Source organism: Falco punctatus (assembly GCF_963210335.1).
Source record: "Falco punctatus genome assembly, chromosome: 11".
NCBI lineage: Eukaryota > Metazoa > Chordata > Aves > Falconiformes > Falconidae > Falco > Falco punctatus.
This window is the reverse complement of record NC_137591.1, coordinates 19,566,541-19,591,772: the sequence shown is the minus strand read 5'-3', so window position 1 is coordinate 19,591,772 and position 25,232 is coordinate 19,566,541. Positions and strand designations below refer to the sequence as shown.

Sequence of the window (25,232 nt, the reverse complement as noted above, 5' to 3'; positions counted from 1 at the left end):
AAAAATGTCAGTTCCTGTTAACCTCTTAACTCTTTTCTACTCTTTTCAACAAGAAACCTGACCAAAGTTAAACATTCTGAACAGAGGTGGTGTTTCCAGAGGCTTTTCTACTATAGTACATAGTATCTCAGACAGAGCTTTGTCAAACTGAAGATTAAAAAAAAGAGGCTAATTATTATTTATCATTTCTGATCGGTGAGTGTTTATTGTAGGGCCTTCAATAAGGGAGAAGTGGGAAGGGATTTGTTGTTGAAGTCTGGAAACCTTATCCCGCCTGTGAATCTCTGCAGTGCAGCTGAGAGGAAACGGCAGAATTCTTTCATAAGTTCGAGATCAGCTTTAGTGTTACTGTTAGGATCACCTCTGGGTAGAGGTAACAATGGCTTCAGTGCAGCAACACTCGATAGTACCTGTGATACTGAGGCTGGAGGAAGGAGCGGGAGGGCTATAGAGGCAGCTCTGTTTTCCTTGCAACACCTGTGCATTCCCCAAACCCAGAGGAATTCCTGTGCAGCTGTCAGCAGCTGACTTCCAGGCTGCTGGGCCTTCAGGGTGCTACTCTTGTTTTTCAGCATGAAACTTCACCAGCATCAGAACAGATTCTCCCTGTCCATAACTGTTATTTCCAAAAGCTCTTCTGCTTTCTGATTCCATATCTGTCTCTGCCGCTTCTGTGGCTTTTCCAGTTTTTTTAGGAAGCACCTGGTTGACTACCACCTAGGTTAAATAGTGTGGGCCTGGTTGACCTTTAAGTCTGTGTGTGTGTTCCATAGAGTGGCTTTTGCAGGCTGATATAACTGGATAGGATAAGGCAGCCTGTCTTCTGTAATAAAGCACTGCAAAGTGAGCACAAGGCAGCATTTTTTGAGAAAGAGAACAGCAATCTGTTAATGTGCCCGAAGTGTTTGTCTCGTGAAGGTTTTTTGTTAATGCTAACAGAAAAACCTCTACTGTACAGCAGGCTACAACTGATTGTGCGAGAGACTGACAGTTATGCAAATCCCTAATGTCAACAGCGATTTGAGCCAGCAGGCAGTGCATGCTGAAGAAGAGAATTCCAGTGATCTGCTCCTGCCCTTATCTCTTGGGTAGAGCCCTTCAGTTTACAGCCTGTTAGAAATACGTGACCACTTCTGTGCTACATTTATTACTTGAGCAAGACACTCTTCAGAAAGAGTTTTCTCCTCACATTGTGCCAGCTACTGGGTTTAGAGGCATATTTTCCAAACCAAGCTGTTGAGTGCCTTTTATTTTTTGTCAAAATGTTCCTAAAAATTTGCTTTTTGTTAATGAATCTAAGTTGATGTCTGAGTATTCAGAGGATGTGAAGGAGCAAAGAGGAGGAATTTGGTGCATAAAAATGGAGAATTGCTCAGGGCCTGCTCTTGCATGTGTGTCTAGATCAGTTGGGTTTTTTTGTGACTTTTCACACGTGTAACAGTTAACATGCAATGTGTGCTTCACATGCAGTTGGGTGCAACATGACTGGATTATGATACAGGCTACATCTTGACATATGCAGTTCAATTTTTGATGCCTTTGTTAGTCATGCTATTTAACTGACATTAAAGTGGGGGCTTCAATGATCGATGCACTATGATGAATCTTGTTTTTGTTTTTGCAGAACCAAAAATGATAGCTGCAGGAAAATGTTCAAGTCTTTCCAGAAATGGCTCAGCGAACCACCAGTTCTCATTAGCTTCTTCCATGGACCTTTTGACCACTAAACCTTCACCAACTGAGTATCGCTCAGACTCCTTTCAAGACATCTCTATCCATGGCACTCTCCCCAGGAAGAAGAAGGGGACAATTCCCAGTAGGTCTTGTGATGTGTTTAGCCACATGGGAACATTGCCATATACCAGAACACACCGGCAGCAGCCGCCTTTTGTCCAGCATGTTATAGAAGAGTACCCTTCACAAAATGGGAAGAGCAACAAACTCCATGCCAGGTATCTTGTAAAACCTTAATTTACTTATGTTTGTTGAATAGGAATTGTTATGTGTTTTTCTGGACTTCTCAATGTCCAATTATAGGTGCGGCTGTTTGTGATAACTCTGCATTCTAACAGAGGCTGATTTTTCTCCATAGTACTCAGTTTAGGTCTTGATGGAAGAAGCCAAACAAAAAAACATCGTGAAACAAGTGGGGAGAATAGTGAATCTCTGATGCATATATATCAGGAATTCTGAGAATTTCTTCTTTTTAAAAAAAAAAAATTAGTAACTTAATAGCTCAGACTTGAAAATAATTCTCCTTTTGCAGTAAGGTCAGTATATGAGCTGTTAAATACTCATGCCTGTTTAAAATAACCTTCTATACCACTCTCTGTGGGATCTAGCTATTTGGATTTGTAGGCTTTCTTTTGACATCTGTATAGTTTTTAAAAATAATTTTTAAGGACTAGGGTCTTGCCTCTGATTGTTTAGGAGGTATAGCGTTGCATGTACTATTCCCCCAGAAGAATCTTCTAGAAGTCCCTGAATTGCTTTGAAATGACCCCTTGCATCATTCTGACAGAGCAGTTTTAACCAAGAAGTCAAACTGTTCAAACTTTGTTTTGATTTGGATTCCATGCTTATACAGATGGAGTGCAGAGGAGGAGAGTGGTGTTCCTTCTGCCTCCAACCTAGAGCTACATGTGAGCTGTTTTTCTTGACGATTCAGTGGAACCCAACATACACTGAGCTAATGGCAAATTATCCCAGTTTATTATTCTCGTCTGACTTCCTGGTTATAATATCCATGACTCTTGAGAAATAATTATGCTCTCGTAGCTAGTGTTTCTTTTGGGAATCTGTTATCATCACTGATACTGCGTTGCTAACAAAAAAGTAATTAATTTTGTAAATGTCCTTTTTTTGTTATTGTTCTGATATTGAGGTCTACAAAATAGGAAAAAATTTCCAGCTAACACAAGAAATCAGTGTAATGCAGTGAGTAAGTTAAAGGCACAAAGATGAGCGTTAGGTTGCTTGGGTGACAGACTTAAAAGATTGAGAAAAGATAACAAAATGACAACTTCTGCATTAGGATTTATGGTCTTGCTGTGTCCATCACTATAAGATTTCTTGTTCTCAAATCTTGTGAGGGAATGACAGTTCTAATTATGTGCCATTGTGTGTGTAGAGTGTTTTTTGTATGGTTTTTGCTTGTGGCATACGGGACCAGGCTCTCTTCTCATTTGAATATAATATAATACGTTTTTCTGCTCTATACCCCATTCACATTAAAAGACGAAAGGGCCTCAGTGTGTTTAGTATTCCTCTGTCACTGATCTCTGAGATGTACCTACTTACATGAACTGGCTTTTTAATATAATTTGCTGCTTTGATTTGCATACTTCTAAAGAACACAAGCAGCCAGGTTGCTATTCTGCTACTATAAAAAGAATGTGGTGGTGTACGCTGAAGTTTTTGTCTTACGTCTTTCTTCTCAAGAGCAGTTACTAAACAAGATTTGTGAGAGATGTTTTGATTTCTTGGGAGACCAAAGCTTCCATATTAAGTATATTTATACTTGTAACTGATAACTTTCCTTGTTCTGTGAAGAACACATTTGCACAAGCAATGAGAATGCTTGAGAGGAAAATGTCAAGAAGTTCTGCCTGATCAGAATTAAAACACGGTGCTTTTGAAATAAGGGGTTCAAACAATATTGTTAGTGCAGCCTGTTCGTAGAAGCTACGTCTTTTGAGCCATAGCAGCAAGTGCTGTTCTTGTTTGATCTTTCAGTTGCTTTGCTAAAACACACACAGAATGCTGTGGTAACAATTTCTAATTTGTGCCTTTTTTTTTTTTTCCTTTCTTGTTTTCTTTTTTTTTTTTTTTTTGCAATGGATCTTTATATGTTCTGCTCCATGACCTGACAGGCCAATTGTATTAGAGCAGAAGTCACTACCAATTTGACAGTCAGCAACTATATTACTTCTTGAGTCTTCTTGGGATGACTCTGCACCTTTTGTTAGTATATTTTAAAAGAAATTCCAGAGAGTGAGTCTTTATTTTCCTGTGGTAAGCGTTCTGCCATAAATGCCAAGGTACAAGTTCTAATGCTTACACTCAGGTTGAAATTACTTGGGACTAATAGTATAGGGAAGTCGATGTTCCTTATCAAAAAAGCTGTGTAATATCTTTTTTCAGTGTAGGGGCTTGCGAAACAGCATAGCATTGCATGGATATTCTCATTCAGGAGTAAATCAGTCTTTCACTGCTGTAATGCTCTTCACAAATATGAAAAGCGTGAACACACATATTGATCAAACTTTTTCACGATGCATTGTTCAACCCAAGTGCTGTATTTAATGTCAGTGGGCCAGAACTACTAGTCATTAGGATTACAGTGTTCGCGTGCACATGGATCCAATAGCACTGGACTCAGGCATGTCACTTTGTTTGATAAATTCTAATTTAAAAAATACAACCATGATAACATTTTCAATAATTCAAAAGGAGTAATAAAATCTTTAATACTTAGATACGCGATACATAATTTTCTGGAACAAAAAAATAAGCCAAGGTGAGGAGAATAGGAGAAAGATAATGAATTGTGCCATTCCCTAATGGAACTTTTCTGATTTCCAGAAAATTTTGTCCTGTCTTGTATTACAGCTACTGAATTGCAATACTCTGCATCCAAGATGCAGTTGTATGTATGGCAATCTATTTGTAGGACTATATTCTATCTGAACAGAAATAGTATGTCTTTATAGAATTTCTAGTATCTTCAGGATTAACATGGAAAAATAAAATTCTGACATATTAAAACATTAGAAGATGCTTTTGTAACTAATTTGTGCAGTTCCAGGGGTGGGTGGAGGGAAACCCAAAAGAAGTCTCTTCAAACCTGATAGTCACTTTTGAAAACTTGGAGAAATTATTTTGTCAACTTTCAATACAATAAGATTGTGTTCTCTTCTGCTTGGTGTGGTAGTGTACACCTGTGATAGTTCAAGGGGAAAAAAGTTTTCTTTCTTGAGAAAGCCTATATCTGATTTTTAGATTCTCTTAGAAATAATTAAATGGCCAAAGTTAAAGGCAGCTGAGCTCTTGAAAATGCCTGGAGGTTGATTTTACTGGTAAAAATAAGAATTCCCTCTTTAAAGTGAAGGACATTCAAGAGGGAATTTCTATTTTAGCCTGTAAAACTGTAAAGCTGCTTGTGCTTAATGTTCTTTATTATCTGATGTTGACAATTAAATGCAAATAAAGCACAAGTGGATTTTCTCTTTGACACCTGGTCTGTGGGTCATCTTTATTAGCTTTGCCTTATATTATGATGCCTTTATTTAAAAGTAAAATTGTTCCAATGCAGATCTGTTGATAAGAACCTGTACTGGTTTTTTTGCCCTGTGTCTTCTGGCTGTCGTCATGAAACCCAGAATTTCCAAGCTCTTTTTACATATTTAAAGTTTCACACTTGAGGAAGGAGGTCAGCCCAGACATTTTTCCTGCTTTTCTTCTGGAGGCAAAGAATACTAGCTGTACTTGCTGTATCAAATGCTTCATTTCACTATGCTGATACTCATAGTCTTGTGCAGCTATCTTGACTAGTATCTGCTCCAGGGAAGTAGAATAATTCTTGTTTCTCTATTCTAGCATTTTGGGAAGGGTAAGTGGTTCTTCCCCCGCTGTTCAATACTTTCCTAGTTTTCACAGGCAATGCTAGCGCTATTATTTGCATAATTTTAGACTCTTTATAGATCTTACAAGGCATATTTCATTTCAAATAAAGGAATACTGGAAATGTCAAGCTCACTTTTAATTTTTCTGTGACCAACACATCACAAGTCTGCAGTCCTTACCAGGAAGATTTGTCATACCTACTTCTAGGCAAAAGCCAGAGAGGTATGAGTCGTAGCCTCGTGGTATTAAAAGCACAAACCAGAACTTGAATTAACTTAAGAAATGGTCTCACATGGAACGGCTGGTGTGCTTGGATGGTTGCGGTTCTCCCTGACTTACATTCCACTTTAACAGACTTCCGATATTTTCATGCTTTTTCATAAATGCAGCCAAATATCACTCAGGTAAACAAGACCTAAAAGCAGTACAGAATTAGGACTGTCACAGCAAGTTTGAATGTAGTGGTAATGGCAGCTGTCAAAGACCGTTATCAACATTCTACAGTATTTCAGTTGGATGTCAACAGTACCCAGTTGGATATAGTCTTGGGTTAAGGCAGTAGTTACCTCTGTGGGTCTGATGCTGACTCTGATACTTAAATGTTTCCCCATTGTAGAGATGCAAGGAGTTTCTGAGGGCTGTTAAGATGGAATGGAGCAAAGACTTTTGCAAAGAATCTTCTGTAAATACTCCAGAGCAAAAGTAGATTCCAGTTTTGATACTGTGCTGTGTGTTTCATGAGACAGTGTGACTGGAAGAGATAGCAGAACAAGTAACTGCTTTGCTTCTTGGATTGTCTGGCAACTGACACCTATAGTATTCTGTTCCTAAACTTCCTAATAAAAAAAATCTAACAGATTCATAAAGACTAACAGAATCTGATTCCAAAAGACATGTTTCTTACACAAGGCTTATGTTTTGTTTGAATTTCAGTGGGGCTGCATATATACTATCTATGCCAATCCACATACCAGGGAAAGAAGAAGGAGAAGCGTGACATATTCTGAAGGTTTTTCCTTCATTTGGGGTTTTAAGTTGAAATTAATACTTTTGCAAGACACACAAATATCCATTCCATAGTCACGGGTGCTACTGCATGTATTCCTCAGTGCTTAGTGTAGAATAAACATCAATTAAGGCTTTTTCCGTGGTTAGGGTATTCAGTGTTTCTTCTTATGTGGATCCTTTGACTAATAAATTTTAAACCTCGTGCCACAGTCTTCCTCTTGGCAAGTTGTCATGGAGGAAGTCATTGCCTCTGCTGCCTCTAGCCACTTATTTTTTTGTAGTGGTGAGAAAGAAATATATTTTTGATACCTCACTGTCAAAAAGGTCATTAGTTCCAAAGTTGTTTTGTAGGGAAAGAAGTAATGGAAGGGGTATGATGGTTCCAACCTTGTGTTCTTCGAGAATCAGGCTAATAAAGATGTGATCTTCATAATCAGCTTAAAGCACAGTGGAGGAAAGAAAAAAGATACTCCTTTCTCAGTGCTGGTAGTTCCTTTGTTGCCTGCAAAGTGATAGGAAAAAAACCAGCCTGTATTCCTGTTGAAACAAACAGGCTTTGTAACAAAGTAAGTGAAATTCAGTTTAATAATAGTTCTGGAGTGAAATTGTAAACTGTCAAGAGGCCAGAAATAGGATCCAAATTTGCACAGTCTGCACTGGTTTTTGGGGGTTTGGTGGGGGGTTTTTTGGTTTTGGTTGGTTGGTTGGTTTGGTTTGGTTTTTTCCTGTCTTCATGATGGTTTGAAGGGATTTCATACAAAATTTAGGACAGATAATCTAGCACAGTAGTAAAATCAAAGCTAGATACAATTTCTTACAAAGATACTAATTTTTTATGCAGTTTGTAGAGTAACATGCCTATTTACAGCCCTTAGTGTTTCATGTGTGTCAACTCAGACATTTGAGAAAAGATAATTTACTGGTAAAGTATGTGTATAAGAAATACAGCATTTTATGGAAAGAAAGATGAACTAATTTTGTCCTTTTCTTTGTGTGTGGTATGGGACTCTTCAAAGAGGTGAGCTTTGGATATTTTAGGAGAAACTGTGTGGTCACACATTTGCATTAAATCACTATCTCCCTTCTGCTGAGCCTTTCCCTAGGAAGTGTTGAAGTGCACCATCTTGCAGAAATGATCTTTCATGCTAATTAAAGCCTTCAAACAAAGCTGACATTAATTTACGCTGACTGTTTCCTGTTATAGAGGATGTTTGTGAATACATGCTGGTTTAATTCCTCTTCACTAGCTGCCTTTCCGGTAGCCATTTTATCTGTTCACACTTGCAAAGACAACTTTTTGTTCAAATTCCATTCTTCGTCTATACTGACATTTTAAAAATAGTCACTGATAAACAGTAGGGCTGTACTGTTCAGACTGACTTGAAATCAAAATAATTTGTGCATTTCTCTAAATCACATATAATGCCTAATGCCCTGGATACTTTGTTTTATCACTGTTCATGAGAGGTTCTGACCTACTGGCTGGTCAGAATTAATCATCCCCCCCAGTTTGTAAAGCTTTTCTTTTAACTGTCTGTATACTTAAGAAGCGTAGAGTTGTAACTGCAGAGCTATAATTTTAATCTTTCCTCCTTTTTCTCCTGTCTGGATTTTGTGTTTTTAAGCCCTGTGAATTCCAGGCTATGCTAGAAGTCCTGAATGTGATTGTAGGTACAACACTACGTCTGGTTTTATCCATGTGGCTACAAACTGCAGCTTTTTGTAGGTAGATAAGGCATAACAGCTTCTTTTTACTCTGCCAAAATTCATACTGTTCATATCCAACAGTTTTTTAACATGGTTCAGAGCTCTTAAAAAAGGAAAATTGAATCTGGTGGGTGTGCGGTGGGAGTCAGCTTGTTGTGGTTAGCTTGATTCTTTCACTGAGGAAATGGGCAAACCAGTAGCTCTAATGTCCTCCAGTGCTCACTGAACTCGGTTGCAAAAGATCAAAGTGTGGCAAATGGTCTTTAAAGTGTATTTTATAGACTAGCCTGAAGTATCTACATACAGATGGTAAGAATACACTTAATTTCTGTAGTTCTGAAAGTATGATAGTTGTGTCCAACTGTATATTTAGCTAGAGTTCAGGCTTTTAGTTTGAGTAATCATCACCAGCCTTTTTTTTTTTTTTTTCCTCTTGTTTTTCTATGTCAGCTTTTCCCCCTATTATTTCAGATAAAGTGCTGTTAGCTAGCATTGGACTTTCTATTGCTACAGCAGGGAGTTATTCTAGAGTAGTAGATTAGTTTATCTGGTTGTTTAGGATGTTCTGTGCCCTTCAAGGCTCTGCATGTTTATCTGGGGGAGACTTGCATACTTGTCTCATCTTATATAACTGTCCAGGGGGGAAAAATATGTGATTGTAAATGTGACTAGTATCCGTGACATTAATAGGGCAACTTCATCAGCATAAACTTAAGCAGGCTCTCTGTCCTCTGGCAGGACCTTGTCCTTGGAGGGCAGTACATCTGGAAGTTAGCAATGTGTTAGTCTTGATGTATAAAGCCATCAATGGCTGGGTTCTGGGTTCCTGAAACTTTTCCTTTTCTCTTAGTGGCATTACTACAATAGATGAGACCTGCTGAAGTCCTTGAATTGAGTTATTTTATGAGGGAAAAGAGCTGGCAGGGCAGTACTTGGTGAGGCGCACACTGTTCGGGGATTTGCTTCTTCCTTGCCAGAATTTGCAGCCTGTTTTGCTTTTCCAGGTGCTGCAAAGTCTGGTTTTCTTTGGGTTCTAAGAATGGGGTGGGGTGGGTATTCAGACAGCATTTGTTTTGTTCTAACTGTTGATTTGGAAATTGTTATTTGTTGCATAATTTTAGTTTGAATATGTGTTACTTTTATAAACTGTGTGTGCACTTAACAGCATGTGATTAGGTGCACTTTGAAAATGAAGATAAAAATAAAATTTTATCGTGATTTGAATATATCAAGTAAAATAAGTATTTTCTGTGTGGAGAAAAGTAAATAATGCTATTTGTTGTGTTATAGAATGCAATGTAGTTCTTCAGATATGAAAATACTTGCAAGATTAACAGGAAGAAGATCAATACCTTTAGTTCCCTTTAAATTTTCGGGTAAGGTGGGGAGGAAATTTTAATAAAACCACAGAGTTTTTAAAATAAAAATAGTTATGGGTTTGGTGCAATGCCTGAAACTTCCTCTTAGTATGAGTTTTGTTTTCTAAAGAAGCTGAAACAGACTGTGAGTTTGTGGTTATGTTTTTTAATAAGACAAGTATGGTGAATTTAGGGCTGCATACACATGCACACATAAATGTTTTTTCAAAAGGAAGAATTCCTTAGATGTTGCCAAAGCTTCGTGGGTTTTGTCCCAGAATTTCCCATTCTTTCTCTTGATGTGTCCTGCTTACACATGCACCTGCACATCTGACCTCTGCTGTCTCAGAGGTGAAACAGAGCTACCCATAAAGCTGGTAGATGTTTGTGGTAGAAGGAATGCTTTGTTGTATAAGCAGAAAACAATAGTTGTTCTCTGCTTACATTCAGTACCAAATCCTTTTATCCTTTAACTTTTGGGGGTCATTTCTGTTTTGGCTCGTCTGCTTTTTGCACCCCTTCTGTACATTGTTGGAGTTGGATTTTTCTGTTGTGAAGTTCTACTCAACGCTTCACCCCTTTGGTCCCATTTGATGCTCACATCTGCTGTCTTTGCTTGCTTGACATGGAACTGCAGAACCAAAGCTTCACTTCTTGCTTTTTATGGGGATTTTGGAAACCGGGCTACAGGTGACAATTACCAAAACCTGCCCTGTTGGGTCTTGGGGGGGGGGGGGGGGGGGGGCGGGGAAGACGAGGGGAACGGTACAACATGTCTCAGAAAGAGAGACCATCTCTCTAATAGTGGAGATTAATTAAGCCCCAGCCTTTCAGCTTCTGAGCAGAGGAAGAGAAGTGCTATATGGGATGGGAACAGTTATGCCATTGCTTGAAATTAATTGTGGCATGAGGACCTTACTGTTAATGAATGACTTGCCAGGTAAACTTGAGCCCAGATTCCTTAAAGCACCAACCAATATGAGTGTATGTTATTTTTTAGAGACTTCCTGAAAACATAATCTTTTCAGGCCATCACTTCTTTGGACAGAGGATACTGTATGTAGTGGCAAGTTTCTTGATTGATCCTTCCATCACACCGAGTTTCCCTCTAGCTCTGCAGTTTCCTGGTCTCTTTTGTAAAGATTCTGGAGCACCCTCTTCACTTGTTCCGAGTACGGTATTGCTTCCCCAGCTTTCTTCCTGTCTGCATGTGACCATTTATTTTCCTTTCTGCCCCTTTTAAGTTTGAAATAGAGAGCAACTTTCCATCATTACTGCAGGGCATAACAACAGTGTGTTGGTACCTGTGGCTAACAACCAACAATCCTGCAGATAAATGTGAAAGTGACTATTTTCTTTTCAGTCCCTGAATGAAGGCAGGTAGAAAGTGCATAGCAAAAAGGCAGCTGTGATTTTAAAATATCTTATTTTCTCACCTGCACTTAGGTGCTTACTTCTAGTAAACTCTTCTCTTAATCAGGGCAGCAGTCATTTTTAGAGGCCTTCTTTTTAAGAACACAACAAATCAGAAGAGATAACTACACTATTGCGCTAGGATAACTCTCCTCGCATTTTTAAAATTGATGGACTATTTCTATATCAGAAGTTTTACTAACTGTATATATGCTGCAAGGCATCTGTTAATCTGTCATCTTCTGGGTGAAAATACTATTTGTAGCTGTACCCCTTCCTTTCAGCAGGACGTCTTTATTAGCAAAAGGCAAAACTGCACTGCAATTTCTCCTGTGCTACAGTCTGATAGTGTGATAGGTTGTGAGATACCTGCTGGCTTCTGAAAGTATTATAGAAGCTACAGTCATTTCTTATCTCTTCTTCCATACCCTTGCTACGCTGCTTAATACTTCAAAACTGCTTTGTTTCACTTCACAACTTGTTTTTCTTAAAAGTCTCTTCAGTCTCTGTGTTCTGTAGCTGAAAAAAATGTAGAACCAGTGGATTTTTCTTGTCTCTTCTGGTAATATAATGTGGCACTTCTGCATGTAAAGAATTTCAGCTACTACCGCAGAAACCAGTTAATTTAGCACAGAAACATACATGCATGAAAGGAAAATCAAGCATCTCTAACATTTGCTAAACAGTTTCAATAAAGGAACAGTACTCCCGTGCCCATTTTTTGCCACTTTTACATGCTAAGGTTGCACGTTCTCAGAGTTGTGTTCTGAATTTGTTGCAACTCATTGGTGCAAACTTGTCAAAGTGCAAACTGTTTTGATGATGGGATGTGAGGAGGGGCAATGAGCGATCAGTTGTAATACAGGATTATAAATTTGTGTTAGTTAACAGGAAATTGGTGCAACTGAGTAGTTAAATGTCACATAGGGGGATATATTCCTAGTGCTTGCTTGCAGTATCTTAATGTGGAGAGACGTTTAATGCAATGAGATTCTTAAACTGGGATAAGGGAATAGACAGGGAGGACAGTTCTTCTTCCCACCATCATCTTAATCAGTACTAAAGCAAAGGATTAGCTTTCCTATGCTTCAGTCCAAATACACATTCCTGAAAGACATACCAGCTGGGTGACAACCATGCTTGGTGAATAAACTGTACCTAGATTTACATGAATTTCAGATGAATTGCTGGAGTCTGTGATTCTGCTGAGCATTTGTCAGTCTTTTGGGAATGTGCATATTAATTTTGTAAGGTTAAATTATTTTGAGCACTTCAAATTATGTGTAGCTGGATTTTGAGTAACTACAGCAACTAAAGCACTGACTGTAAAGAATTGTCAACTGAAGGCCAGCAGACAACAGCACACATATAAGGGAAGAAACAGTGACTGTTTTGGATGAGCAAGTCTTACTGCCCAGCCACTGCTTTCACAATGTTCTAACAGTCTTGGGAATAGAAGGTTTAAAAAGGGTTTTGAAGAACAGAGTTTTGGCCCTGGGACTCTCAAATGTAAAGGAAAACAAAGGAAAAAGAATGGGAATGCCTAGCCTGAGCTTTTGAACAGGCTGTAGAGACCGGTACTGTATGTGGTGCAGAAGTATAAATTGATTTGGAAAAGGTAGAAAAAATGGGGTAGAATTTTCTGCAGTGATAGTTAAAATGGAGCAAGCATAGGGGTTGCAGAAGGTTGAAGTGGTGAAAGTAAATGGCAGTAGCATCTCTGCAGGGGCATTTTGAACAAGCATGAATTGAGTTGAAATTTCATTTAATTCACAGAAAAGTATGATGTATCTTTCCTTGAGTTTTAATTACTGAAGAGTCACTACAGTTCTTGCATGAACTGCAGGTCATTAAGTGGTTAGTCACAGCAGTTTGCACTTGTTTCCACTGGTGTTTATGAGTCATGTCCATGGTGTTGTGCAGCTGTAGACAGAAGGGTGGAATGGCCTTAGGAATGTAGTAGGAGTGTATGTGTGAAGCAGAAGCTGCTGGAGGATGAAATCACTGGATCATGTACCCTAGTTTACAGTACAAATATCAGTCTGCAGTACATATACTTAAAGACAGTATGTCTAGCGTGCTCAAACTTGCACCTTCATACTTCAGTAGTGTATTTCTTAAATCTACATAGATGGAGAGATTTCAAAGACAAAAATTGAAGAAGGCATTTGATCCCATCTGGTCTCTTCATAGTATTTCTGTCTGTGTAAGCAGCCACGCAGCAGATTGGTGATTATACCAATCTGGGGCTCCCTTTGAGCCTGTATTGTCTTCACTCTGATTTGGTGTTGGCACCATGGCATTGGCAGTATTGGCAAGAACAATCTTCTGATTGTTCTTGGGATCACTCTTTCAGCGTAGCAGAAAGGAGATGTTTTTGAAAATGCCCTCACAAAGGTCACTTTAAAATAAACAAACATAATTTCATACATCAAGTACTGGCAATGTCTTCTAGTGTTTTTCCCAGAACTATGTTTATAGAAGTGTGGAGCAGCACAAAGCTGCTTCAGGGCCATTCAGCAGTTCCCACCCATCGCTGTAAGAATATTTATATGATAGTTGAATGATGGCGAGGATTTGGGCATCTCTGATAGTAGCATTGTGTCTAGGCTTTTTGTTAAAGTGATCACAGCTAATTTATAATTGTGGTTGATATGTCTGTGATGATGCCTAAGGCCTGGAGAAAGCAGATGCTTAACATGGCTTGGTCTGTCAAGGTCTGTGTGCTGCAGGATTATTTACAGCAACAATGAGAGAAGGTAATGTACAATTGTTAGTAGAAAGGTGGAGGATTTTGTAGAATCAACAGCAGAAGATCACAGGATATCTGCTTAAAGGTTCTTTATTGAAGCAGTGCTACAGAGAACTATTGGACAAACCTCAGAATCTGGAGGGGGAAAAAAAAAAAAGACTGTTTCTGAGTTACTGGGATTCTGGCTATTCTCCTGCACCCACCAAACTAAATAATTTCTGTTGGGGTTGAACTCCAGGGTTCAACTTTTCAGATGTAGCACTGATTATAAGTAGATAACAACTTTATCAGATATTTTTAAGAGTGATAAGTTACTCAGACTTCGACGTTTTCTTTACAGGTTTTCATGTTTGGTTGCACTTGTCGTCAAATCAGTGCGTGATTTGAAGTTGGCAGTATGGCAGTACTTTGTCATACCAGAAGTAGGATCCATGGTGCTTATAGGGATTTTTCTTTCCTTTTAGCTGATGACTGCTGATGTTGACAACTTCAGAAGGTTGTGGTTTTCTTGAATTCTTCCCACACATTTGGCCATCATTTAGAGGTGTTGGGAAGTGGAAGAATAGCATCCAATAACATCGAAAATGCATTCCTTTTCTCATCTCAGTCAGCTTTAGCTGTATCTTGAAGGAGTCTATATATAACAATAATCCCTGTTTTCTGAGAAGTTACGTTGGTTCTCACAGTGCTCCAAGTATCAGTACTTGGTCATAGACAGTCACTTCCAACCAGTATGACACCAGGTTCTTCCTTGTTGCAACAGTTTATTTGGGGGGAATAGGAGGCAAGCAAAGGAGCAGCTCCACATCTTCTGCTGTCTTGCTGTCTTCATCTTTTTGTAGGGTTTCTGGAGCTCCATGTCTGACTTTCAAGCTCAGTGCATTTTCTTGGAAATATCAGTAAGAAACCCATACATACAAAAAAGCCCCATAATTCTATTAAGAATCTTATAGCTGGCCTGAAAAGAAATCAGGATAGTTTCCAAGAACTAGTAGGAAGAGATTAAAAGGTTGTCTGTTTGCAGGATCAGCCAGCAGAGAGAAAGGTGTTGTCAGATGTCAGTAGGGATGCTCTAGAAAGAATGTGTTTCTGGCTAGGACAGCCTCAGAATCATGAAGGTTAAGATTGTGATGACTAACTGCTTTCTTTTAGTGATGAATTATTATTGGAGTGTTTATGCTACTACAGTTTCCCCACAGACCTTGTGCATGTGGAAGAGGGTCAACAGAGGACTTGCGCTACTCAGGAGAACATGTGTCAAGTCAGGTGCCTGTTTTTTTCCCCCTTCTATGAGCAAGAAAATCCTGGAAAGGGAATTTTGTTTTGTCATGAAATGAGGTGATAAAGAGTCTGGCAGCAATGTGAATACCTGAAATGAATGTGGGAGTGTGTTTGCATCCTGTTCTTAAATTCCTTTCAGTGACAGAGTGAGTTACGAAAAGAGCGTGAAGTCAATACTGCATGTCCTACTGCAGCCCTTACGCAACACCGTACCTTTGAGGTGTTCTGAAAACTTATCTATTCCAGGTGACATCTTTCTGCATTAAATGTGCTTTTTTATCTGAATGGAAGTAAGGCTTATCTGATTATTAGGAAGCCAAAATGTGTAATAAAATGCAATCTGTGAACCCACAGTTTACACAGTAATGGTTGACTTACGCGCAGACTCTAATACATGTTGTAGGTAAACAGATGCAAATGAATACAGCTGTAAAATTAAGCACATTATGAAGACAAACATTAGCATTACTTGAAGTGTAATAATATCTGATGAAAGATGAAGAACTTAGTATTATTGAAACAAACCTTCAGTTGAATTGAGAGACGGCAGAGCTTGCGAGTACCTTTCATCTGATCTGGTAGTTATCTAAAAGTATCAATTTTCTTCTGCAAATTATATAATACAAGAAGTAAGTGTGTGGGTTCACCATTTTTATTAAGATTCCTTGAGAGGGAAAATGGAAAGGTAAATAAGTGCTTTATATTTTTCTTAGGTTCCTGACATAGATTTCCTTTGCTGGGAGTGTATGGTGTAAAGGAGCACATCATCGCTACTAAGAGCACGCTGAAATTAGGAGTTAGTTTTGTGATCTAGTCATTTGATTGGTTCCTAGTTATTTAGGCTAACAGCTTAATCTGTTTTTCTGCATATAATGTGTCAGTATGATGGTGGAATCAAATGACAGGAAAATGCAGTAGTTTAATCTTTACTATTAGTTACTACACATCAATGGAAGTTACCATTCCTTGAAAATAACTTCAAAAAAATTGTGCAAAGATGAAGACTTAGACAACAAGGGAAGATGGAGAGAGAGGTGTAGATCTGGTAGGAGAAAGGTGTCCAAGCTGCATAGGGCTGCAACATAAACATCTTCATGTATAACCTGTGCTTGCGGTGAATTGCAGGGTTTCCTACATTTTGTTGTGGAAGTCTACCAGATTAAATATTATAGTACTTGTGAAGAGATTTGTTACGCCTTGTGTTTCCTAAAGCCAAAATTTTCAAAGCACTTTTGTCATGTGGATGGTGAAGGAAACGCAGGTCATTTCTTTCCCTAGCTCTTCTGGATTTCCCGCTTTATATAGTAGTAAATAGAGTGTTTTGTCTTAAAGCTTTTCTGCCTCTTTCATTTTGCTTTGGCTTGATGTGTCCTAAAGATCTTTTGTCTTGTATCTGATGGTGGGAACAGTGGAGTCTGTAGCGCAGGTAGTCTGCAGGAGCGGAGTTTGTAAATGCAGACTGTAACAAAATGTGCTCACTGCCAAAGCAAGCAAGTGAACTAGTTGTTAGCCTTATTGCTCAAGTTTGTTCTTTTGGAGCGTGCACAGCGTATGCAGTGCTGGTAGAGTCTTTGTCTTGAAAAATTCCACAGGCAAGTGAAGAACTGAATGCAAAGTTTTTCAGAAGCATTTGGTACTGGCACAAGTTGCCACAGATCATTTGAATGTGAGAAGAGTTCAGCTATGGTTAATGACTTTGCTGAACTGGTTAAGAATGGGATTTTTTTTCCCCCAGTCAAATTGCAAAATGTTGAGAAAGAAAACTTTCTTTTTAGAAACTTCCTTTTTCTTTTTCCTCTGTGCTTTACTTGTGTTTTCTCTGGTATGCTTGTACATAGTTCATGCGTGTACAGTTACCAAGCTGCCTGTTCTTTGTATATTGGCTAAGAAAGAGTTTCAAATGGTCCAAATTCGATTTCCATTTAATTTAGCAGCATTGTTGGTTGTTTTTTTAAAAAACTAAGCTGCGAATGGAACTTGACCCCTTGGTAAGTAATTGAGGTAGTGCAAAACAGTAATCTAGTACCATCCTTTAAGGGCAGGGCTAAGAAGTGGGAAGGCTCCGTTTTGCCTTTGAATAGGCATTCAGCATTAAAAGCTATTAGGGAACCAGACTGAAAACTGAGTCTAAAATAATAACTTTGTTTCAGATAATACACAGTTACATTTTCAAAACCACTGAGAGAGTTTAGAAATGGTTGATTCCAGTGTAACCCAGTGTCTACATATCGGAAGCTGCTTGTTATGTTTCCAGTTACATCATTGTGACAACTTCCACCAAACAGGATTCTGCTTCTAAATTTATGGGACATGTGCTGTCCACGTGGCAAACTTGCTTGCTGTAACAAGCTCCTGATCTCTGTTAAGTGTGCAAGGTTTTCATTGTGCCTGTTACACGTTTGTATTTAAGGGAGCACCATGTATGTCACCTCAGGTTCTGTAGAAAGCATCCAGTCGTGTACTGCAAACTCTGTTAACCTGCTAGCTCTCAAGCAAAAACAAATATATAAAAGCCTTTGAAAGTATGTGCTTATTTTTATTTCTGTTCACGGAAAGAGTTGTAATTCATTGCAGTGCTCTTCACTTGGGCTTATGTGCTCTTTGCCATCTGTATGTATGGAAAACCTGCAAAGAGATCTTTTCTTTTTAAAACAGGGCAATAACTTGATTATCTGGCTTTCAAGTAATTGCAATGTTGAAATTATGATAATTTTGAGAACTTTTTAAAAGAGTGCAATAACCGGATGTATTTTTCCAATCATAAAAGGAAACATTCTACTATTGCAAATCTATTAATTCTTTGCCTTTTTTATATATATATAAAAAGTGAATGTTTTGCTTCCTGTTTTCTTGTGTTAGCAATGCCCTTTCAATGCTATCAGTACCAGTAGCTTAAAAGGGAAGACATACAAGCAGAAAAATATGTTTAGAAGCCATTGGGAGAGCTTTCCTAACTTGATTTCAGATGTTTTAAGTTCTATATAAGTATTTTCAGCCATTTGTTGAAATTTCAATATTATTTTTATTTGCTTAAAAGCATATAATTCCCAAATTAATTACTAGTGGTTCCGCTACCTAACGTTCTAGAAGAAATCAGTTATTTATATATTTGTTAAAAGCTAGGTAGCATAGGCCATCTAGCTATAACACACAGTTTTCAATAAAGATTTTAACATGACCTAGTAGCCTACTGCTCATATGAATGCATCTCTTCAGTTTGAGATTATATTTGGACTCACCATTTGTGTTTTTTTGTTTGTTTGTTTTTGTGTCCTTTCTTCCTTCCTCCATGTCCCGTTTTCTTGCAGAGATCAGAATATTCTGGATCCTACCTTGGAATATGTTAAGGTAAGGTGCCATTTCTTACCCTTAAGATATTTTATTCTATATATAACCAGCACTGCCAGAGTATTTCCAGCCATTTGTAGATAAATAGTGCTTCTATCTATCTTTTGCTATAGGAAAACTGATTTTATATATATATATCTCAGACTGTTTTCTGTATGTTTCAGTGAAATACTTGTGAGCATTGTGCTTTGGAGGTAGGTTGCATTTTTTATACTGAGGCCTCCTTTCAGTTACCTTGCCTTTATTAACATATTAAAAGAATCTCTATTTCTTGCTTATGGATTTCTGGGCAAGTAAAGGAACACGTTTGAAAAGAATCATGAAAATGTCAGATTTTGGTTTATGGTTTTAGCAATATACTTACTGAAATTACAGCTGAAAATTCACTTCTGGTCCAAAAAGTAACTGGAATCCTGGCAAAATTTTAAGTTCTGTTTTCCTTTTGTACAAGATCAGAGTGCTGGGAAAAAAATATACATAGAAAAATATATTTCTAAATAAAAAACTCTGGAGCATTCATAAGTTTTATTCAAAAATCAGTCCTGGATTGGCAATGTAGAAACTTTGGAAGAAGCCTTGGGGATGTGATTCTGTACTGGGGATTCTCTTGCAGTGCTGTAATTTCCATGGAATTAGTACCTTTCAACATGTTTCATTTAAGTGAACGTTATTTCTCAGAACCTTGAAAGAATCTGGCTTCTATGTCATGTCTCTCAACAATGGGCTTCTTTAATTGTTGGACTCTGTTACCTGTCTTTTAGAAGACTGTAATCTTTTGAGAAGTGTCTGATAAACACAGGTTATCCTTGAATGTAGGATATTTCTGTAGCTGTTCATGTGGACAGCCTGAATTTCTCAGACACCTGGATTTCTGCTACAGGTTAGGCTTCAGGTGAGGAAGAGACAGAGGAGAGCCAGTCAGGTGGGTTCTGCTGCTGGAATTCCCTTGGTGGGTGTTGATGGGAACGGAGAGGAGCCCAGGTTAGGGTTCAGGTTGATCAAAGTAGTAAACTAGGAGACTGTAATGCAGTGTCGAGAAGGGACTGTGAAAGGAAAGTGCTGAGAATTAATTTGCCTGAAAGAGTGGAGGGGTCTTCTGCTGGACTTTCTGCCTGGGGTTGGAGTGGAGGTAGGAACTAGGGTTAGGGAGAAGAAAAGGAGAAGAGCAGAACGCAAAGGTCTATGGAAAAGGGGCTGCCAAAGGACTTTGAGGACTGCTGCTGGAATTCTGCTCTAAACAGCTTGGTGTTGCAAGGCCCCTGGCCTCGGTCCCGGCCTGAAGTCGGAATATGGTGAAGTAGTCAAAATAGAGAAGGCCAAGAGCCTTCTGAAGAGTGCTGTAGAAGAGGGGATGCCAAAGGCAACAAAAGTGGTGGACATGTTAATTGCTCTATTTAATTTACTGTGTCTCGTGCACTATGCTGTGCAGAGTGTGTTGTTACAGTTTTAATAATATGGCCAAGTAGAAGGCAGAGGTTTTATGTGCCAGTTCATCAATATGTGTGTCTTGTCTTGTTGCAGCAAGTTCTATATTATAAATGTGGTTTCTGATCTTTTCAACTTTTCTAGTAGAAGCTTGTCTTGGACTCTTGTCAATAGCAGTGGTGCTAAGCTTAGTTATTAAAACTTTGATGTTGGGGAGGAAAGCCTGGGGAAAAGAGACTTACGAGGGAGAACACAAGGGTTACCATTCCCTTTTTTCTCCTTCCTCTTTCAGTTTTTTCTGTCCATATCACTACCTTTAGTCAACTGTGAGTCTGGTCCCCAGCTCAATGGTATTATAACAGGAATTCTAGATAAGAAATCTTAAACTACAACTTCAAAAAATAGGCAGAAATTGCTTTCTAATAAATATAGCCCCTAAAAACATTTCTTTACTGTAAAAGTCCAGGTTACTAACAAAACTGATTCCAGAAATGTATTCTTACACAAAAAATTACCATTAATGCCAAATAAAGGAGGATTCTTATCAATAATTTATTATCAGTTTACTATGAATGTAAAAGATGTACCTGAATTTGTAACAACAGATTCTTGGAACCACCTTATTTGGCTTAAGTTTCAGCAAGTATGTGTTCATTGTCTTCTATAACTTACCTTATGGTAACCATTATATTAATGTTTATAAATTTTTCAGCTCCTTGAATAAATTGTGATGGCAGTTTTAAGTCAGGTATAAGCTGACGAGCACCAGCATCAAGTTATAAAGCTGAAAGAATACATTTCTGTAGAATCTCACTGTGCTTGTACCAATATTGCCATTTGCACAGGTCTATTTCACGTATAATGTGTGTATATGTAGTTTGAGCAAGTGGGGTTGGTGCCAGTTGGGTAGGCTTTGACAGATGTTGCTTCAGTGGTGAAAAAAACCCCAAACCTTTAAATGAAGAAGAGATAGTAAGAGAAGAGGGAGAAAAAAACCAAAGAGTGCTTTTGGGAGTTCTGTTTTGCTGATTCAGGATACCAAAGTTCTGTGAGACAGATTCATATTTTTGATGCACAGGAAAATATAGTTAGTTTTGTCTCTAAGCAGAGAAGTGTTGATTGACTGACTGAAAACACAAACTTGAATATTGAGCACATATGGTATATCAAGCATACATCAAAACTAACACTATAACAAGCTAATTGTACACAAAGTCTTGATACTGATTCTTGTTTCTCTCATCTTGCTGTTTAGACTGTAAAGAAAAGAGAGACTTTGGATTAATCTGCCTTATAAAAAATTGCATTGTTTTGAAAGTAGTACGTGACACTAGTTTTAAGTTGTATTGGAGTAATCTGGCTGCTAGTGATTCTACCCGAGTTACAGTCCCAAGCAAAGCATACGACATCCAAGCCCTGAAAGCACTAATTGACCGTAAGTGTCCTGACCAGCCCCAGGACCTCCACCCACACCCACTGACCAAGTGCTGCATTTAAGCTCAGACTGCAGCCTTCAGGCTCTGCCTGAGCTGTGCCTTATGCCTGCCTGCCCCTAGCCCGGGTGCTGGGGTGCTGTGGATGGACCTCGGGTCTGGGCTGTTACCCAGTCTCAGGTGAGGCTCACTGGACTGCGATAGGACCTGCTGGTGTCATCACCCTGCTCAGCTTGCTTGTGTCTGGGTGCTGTGGGACTGCACCTTGCTGGTGAGCGTGTTGCCCTCCCAGTGCTCCCAGATCGCCTTCCCTTAGGGAGCAGCCCCACTCTCGCTGCTCCCGAACGTGCTAATTGTAGCTGGCTGTTTTGAAAGATCCAGTGCGATGAAATGTGTGCCATCCTCAAAACCGACCCGCTTTATCAGGCCACGCAGGCATACCTAGTCTCCTTCAACTCCAAGACAAGCAGCTCGTTTTGAACTAGCAAGATTTTAAAAAGTAATTTTAAAAAGGGAAGCTGGTCACAGCTGATTTTGCAGCTTCACGGCTGCAAATTAGCACCGTTTCTGCAGTGATGCGAGTGTGCTACTTGAGTTCTTGTGAGTCCCATAAGAAAGATAATTAATACTTGTTAAGAACATGCTCCTGCTTGGGGAGTGATCAACATCTCTTCAGAACTAGACTCTACTGTAAATAGAATGTAAAAAAATTATTCAGGTTTGAGGAAAAGTAACACGGTTATTTTTTCGGTTGTGTGCTCTGTTTCACAGTGAAAAGAATATCACGTTTACTGTGGCAGTAGTGACTACAAGCAGATGTTGCTGTGTAGAGTAGAGAGACTGATGGTAAACTTAGAAACTGAGTGTATCAATTTGCTTTTTATACAAACTTTTCCTTGCTAGAATCTGGTGACTAAAAGTAATAGAAAGAATTTCTTGTATCTAAAAATACTCTGGACGGAGGAAAGGCAAAATAATTTCTTTCTCCTCTTTTATTTTGTTCAAGACAGAAAGCACTGACTACAAAATTAATCCTCTGAAGGTGTTCTTTAGAAAACACTCTTTGTAGGTGCACTATGGTTTCTAATACTTTAAATTACATCTCACAAATGGTAGTTTCCCGCATCTTGAATATTGATGTGTTAGTTCATTCAGTATATAAAGAGAGCTAATTATGCAAAAGAAAGTTCTAAGGGGGGGGGGGGGGGGGGGAAGTCCTTATTTGCTGGAGTCTGAGTACTGAAGTGTCCATGTGGCTTCAACCCTTCCTTTGTCCTCACAGCGTTGCTGAAACCATGGTCACAGTTAAATGGCTCTTTCAAAAAACCCTTTTATGGTAGAAGTGAAAACAGGCCAGACTGCTTTGAGTCAGGCTGCTAACCAAGTCATGAAAGAGATTTACGGAAACAATAGCACGTTGTACATTCTGTGAGATTTTTAGAAGTTTTATGAGCCAAATAATAGATCCATTGGTAGTCTCAGCAGGTTCTTCCCACACCCTGAGTCTGCACATCCACAGAACAGACTCCTGCAGGGGAGAAAGGATCAAGTGCTGGCAGATTTGAGTGTGTCAGAGAACTTTTTGTGAGCCATTTTGATCAAATTCATGTGAACTAAAGACAGCTTTCTGTCCCATTCCTATTCACTATAAATACTTCAAGATCTTTTAACAGAAGTCTCTGTTGCAATCATTAAGGCTGGAAACCTTTCAAGCATTTCCTGTGGCTATAGTACTGATAATTACAGAAATATTTATCAGCCATGAGTTGAGTAGTATTATGGCCTGAGATTTTGGAGTTGTATTTTAATCTATTAGTGGAAAAATTATAAAATTTGTGACTGACTGTCTGCTCAGTGTGGTCATGAGGGAAGTTTATATTTAGATTCAGACTTGAAAAAACTGTCACTGGTCTGAGGAAGTTTACAGCTCAGAAAAACATTATTCCTCTGTGAAATTCTACTGAAGGATTCTTGTTTTTCTTGGCCCCATAATGTTTATTTTTTCTCTATTTTTACTCCTCCTTGATTTTGTTAGAAAGCAAACTCACAAAAATTGTTGTTACTCATGGCTTTTGGGAGCGTGACTAAAAATAAAATTCTGATGGCCTTCCAATGTGTTGGTTGCTACCTGTAGTTTTGCAAGATAGGGCAATATTTTGTGGGTTTAATTCAACTTCAGGGAACTTTGATCAGGTGATGAGGTTTATTGATAGTTCATATAGTTAATTGCACAAATTTATAATATCAGGGATGCCAATCCAAGTGTACGTGTGGGTGTTTGACTGTCATCATTCTAATGCTGTGCCAGGAAGGTAATACGGTAAGAGTACTATCAGAAACAAATTTGTATGTATGTTTGAGAAGGTTCAGGGGAAAGAAAATAACTGTGTCAGCATGATAAGTAGTCACAGTTTGGGAAAGAATTCTTCCTGATGATGTTGAAATTTCATTGCAAGGAGCCTTTTTTAGACACGGAAATATATCAGAGAGATCCCCACCCCACTGGAAAAGTGGCCAACTACAGTTCATGAGCTGCTGCGCATAGCTCCTCTGTGGAGACTTGCCTGTTGAGATACGAGTTGTGACTTGTGAGCAGAAAGGTTGTTGGCTTTCTGCGCTGTCTGACAGTGTTACACATTAAGTATGTGAGCCTGGAGGAATGCCTGACACTAAGGCACCAAATGATCAGGAGGTTCTTTCTGAACTGCTAGCGTTTTTTCTTTTTGCCCCTTTTTGCAACTGCAGCAAGGACAACAGATTGCAGAAGGTATAATTATCAGATGAAATGTATTTTGTTGAGGAGTATGCCCATTCAACTGACTTCGACTGTACACGTCTCTCTCTGTCATTACAGATTTGTCATCCAACTCTAAGATTGTTATTGGTGTCAGTGATGTTTCAGTCAGAGATATTTACCTTTTTTCCCATGTTTTTCTGCGTAGTAGGAACCAAAGCGTCACAGACATCACTCCACAGCAATTGCCTCTTGTATAAAGCTGTATAATTCAGAAAGTTAAGATCCTGTTAGAGCTAATCTAAACCTCTTTATCTGTCTCACAATGAGAACGGTCAGGGTTGATGCTCGACAGGCAGTTGCTAGTCCTACACTGCCCTCTGCTGGAGAAAACAACACTGTAAGTGTATTTTTTTAAATCGAGTTTTTCATAATAATTTAATTAGTCTGTAGCCTGACTGTTGGAAGTTGGTTGCTTTTTTTTCTCCAGAGGCACAGAATGGGGGGAAAGATTCTCCCTGCCACTAGGTTGTAGAAGTAGACCCTAGAGGGAACTTGAGAAATTTGTTGGGTTGTCGCTGAGATTGTTAGGCTAATGTTCAGATTTGTTCAAAATCTCCAGCAAAGAGATTCCGTACCTTCCCAAGGTAATCTGTTCTACCTCCCAAACTGGATTAGTCTGATGGTCTTTTCAGTGTTACTGTGGATAAGTTTTTCCTAAAATGTGATGTAAGTCATCTTTTTTGCATGTACAGGTGAATTATTTTTTTTCTTTGTCCATCTCTTCTTTTTGTTATCTTGATTTAATTTTCTAGTGGGATAAGTTTTGACTTTTGCAGTAAGTTGGACAAACTATCTTGTCTTATACTTTTAAAATCCTGTTTTGGTAGTGGTCAGGTTCTGGATAGTAGAATTTTTTTCTTCAGGCTTATTCCAGGCTTGTTTCTTACAACACGTGCACTTTCTCTACTTAGAAGGGGTAAAAATTTCTTTAAGTTATTCCTAAAAGCTTTCAGCCCAGGGAAATTTGAAAAGTCTTAAGGAGTTAATATGTAATTGAAATTCAGCAGCTCTCAAGTAGTTAATTCCCCTAAAATAATTATGAGAATCTTGCCCTATTTATTTGAAGTTAATGAAAACTTGTTTTA

At 38.7% G+C, this 25,232-nt stretch overlaps 1 protein-coding gene across 6 annotated transcripts in view; it reads left to right on the top strand.

The window, feature by feature from the left end:
• The window catches only part of BCAR3 (BCAR3 adaptor protein, NSP family member), a 114,352-nt gene that overhangs the window by 57,128 nt on the left and 31,992 nt on the right, over nt 1-25,232 (top strand). For 5 of the 6 annotated variants that reach the window (XM_080407065.1, XM_080407066.1, XM_080407067.1 and 2 more), the window contains 2 exons: nt 1,625-1,952; nt 18,453-18,492. In XM_080407065.1, coding sequence (XP_080263191.1) covers nt 1,625-1,952; nt 18,453-18,492 — 368 coding nt within the window. Of the gene's footprint in view, nt 1-1,624; nt 1,953-18,452; nt 18,493-25,232 lie in introns of those variants that run through there. The other variant, XM_080407069.1, reaches the window with a different exon arrangement.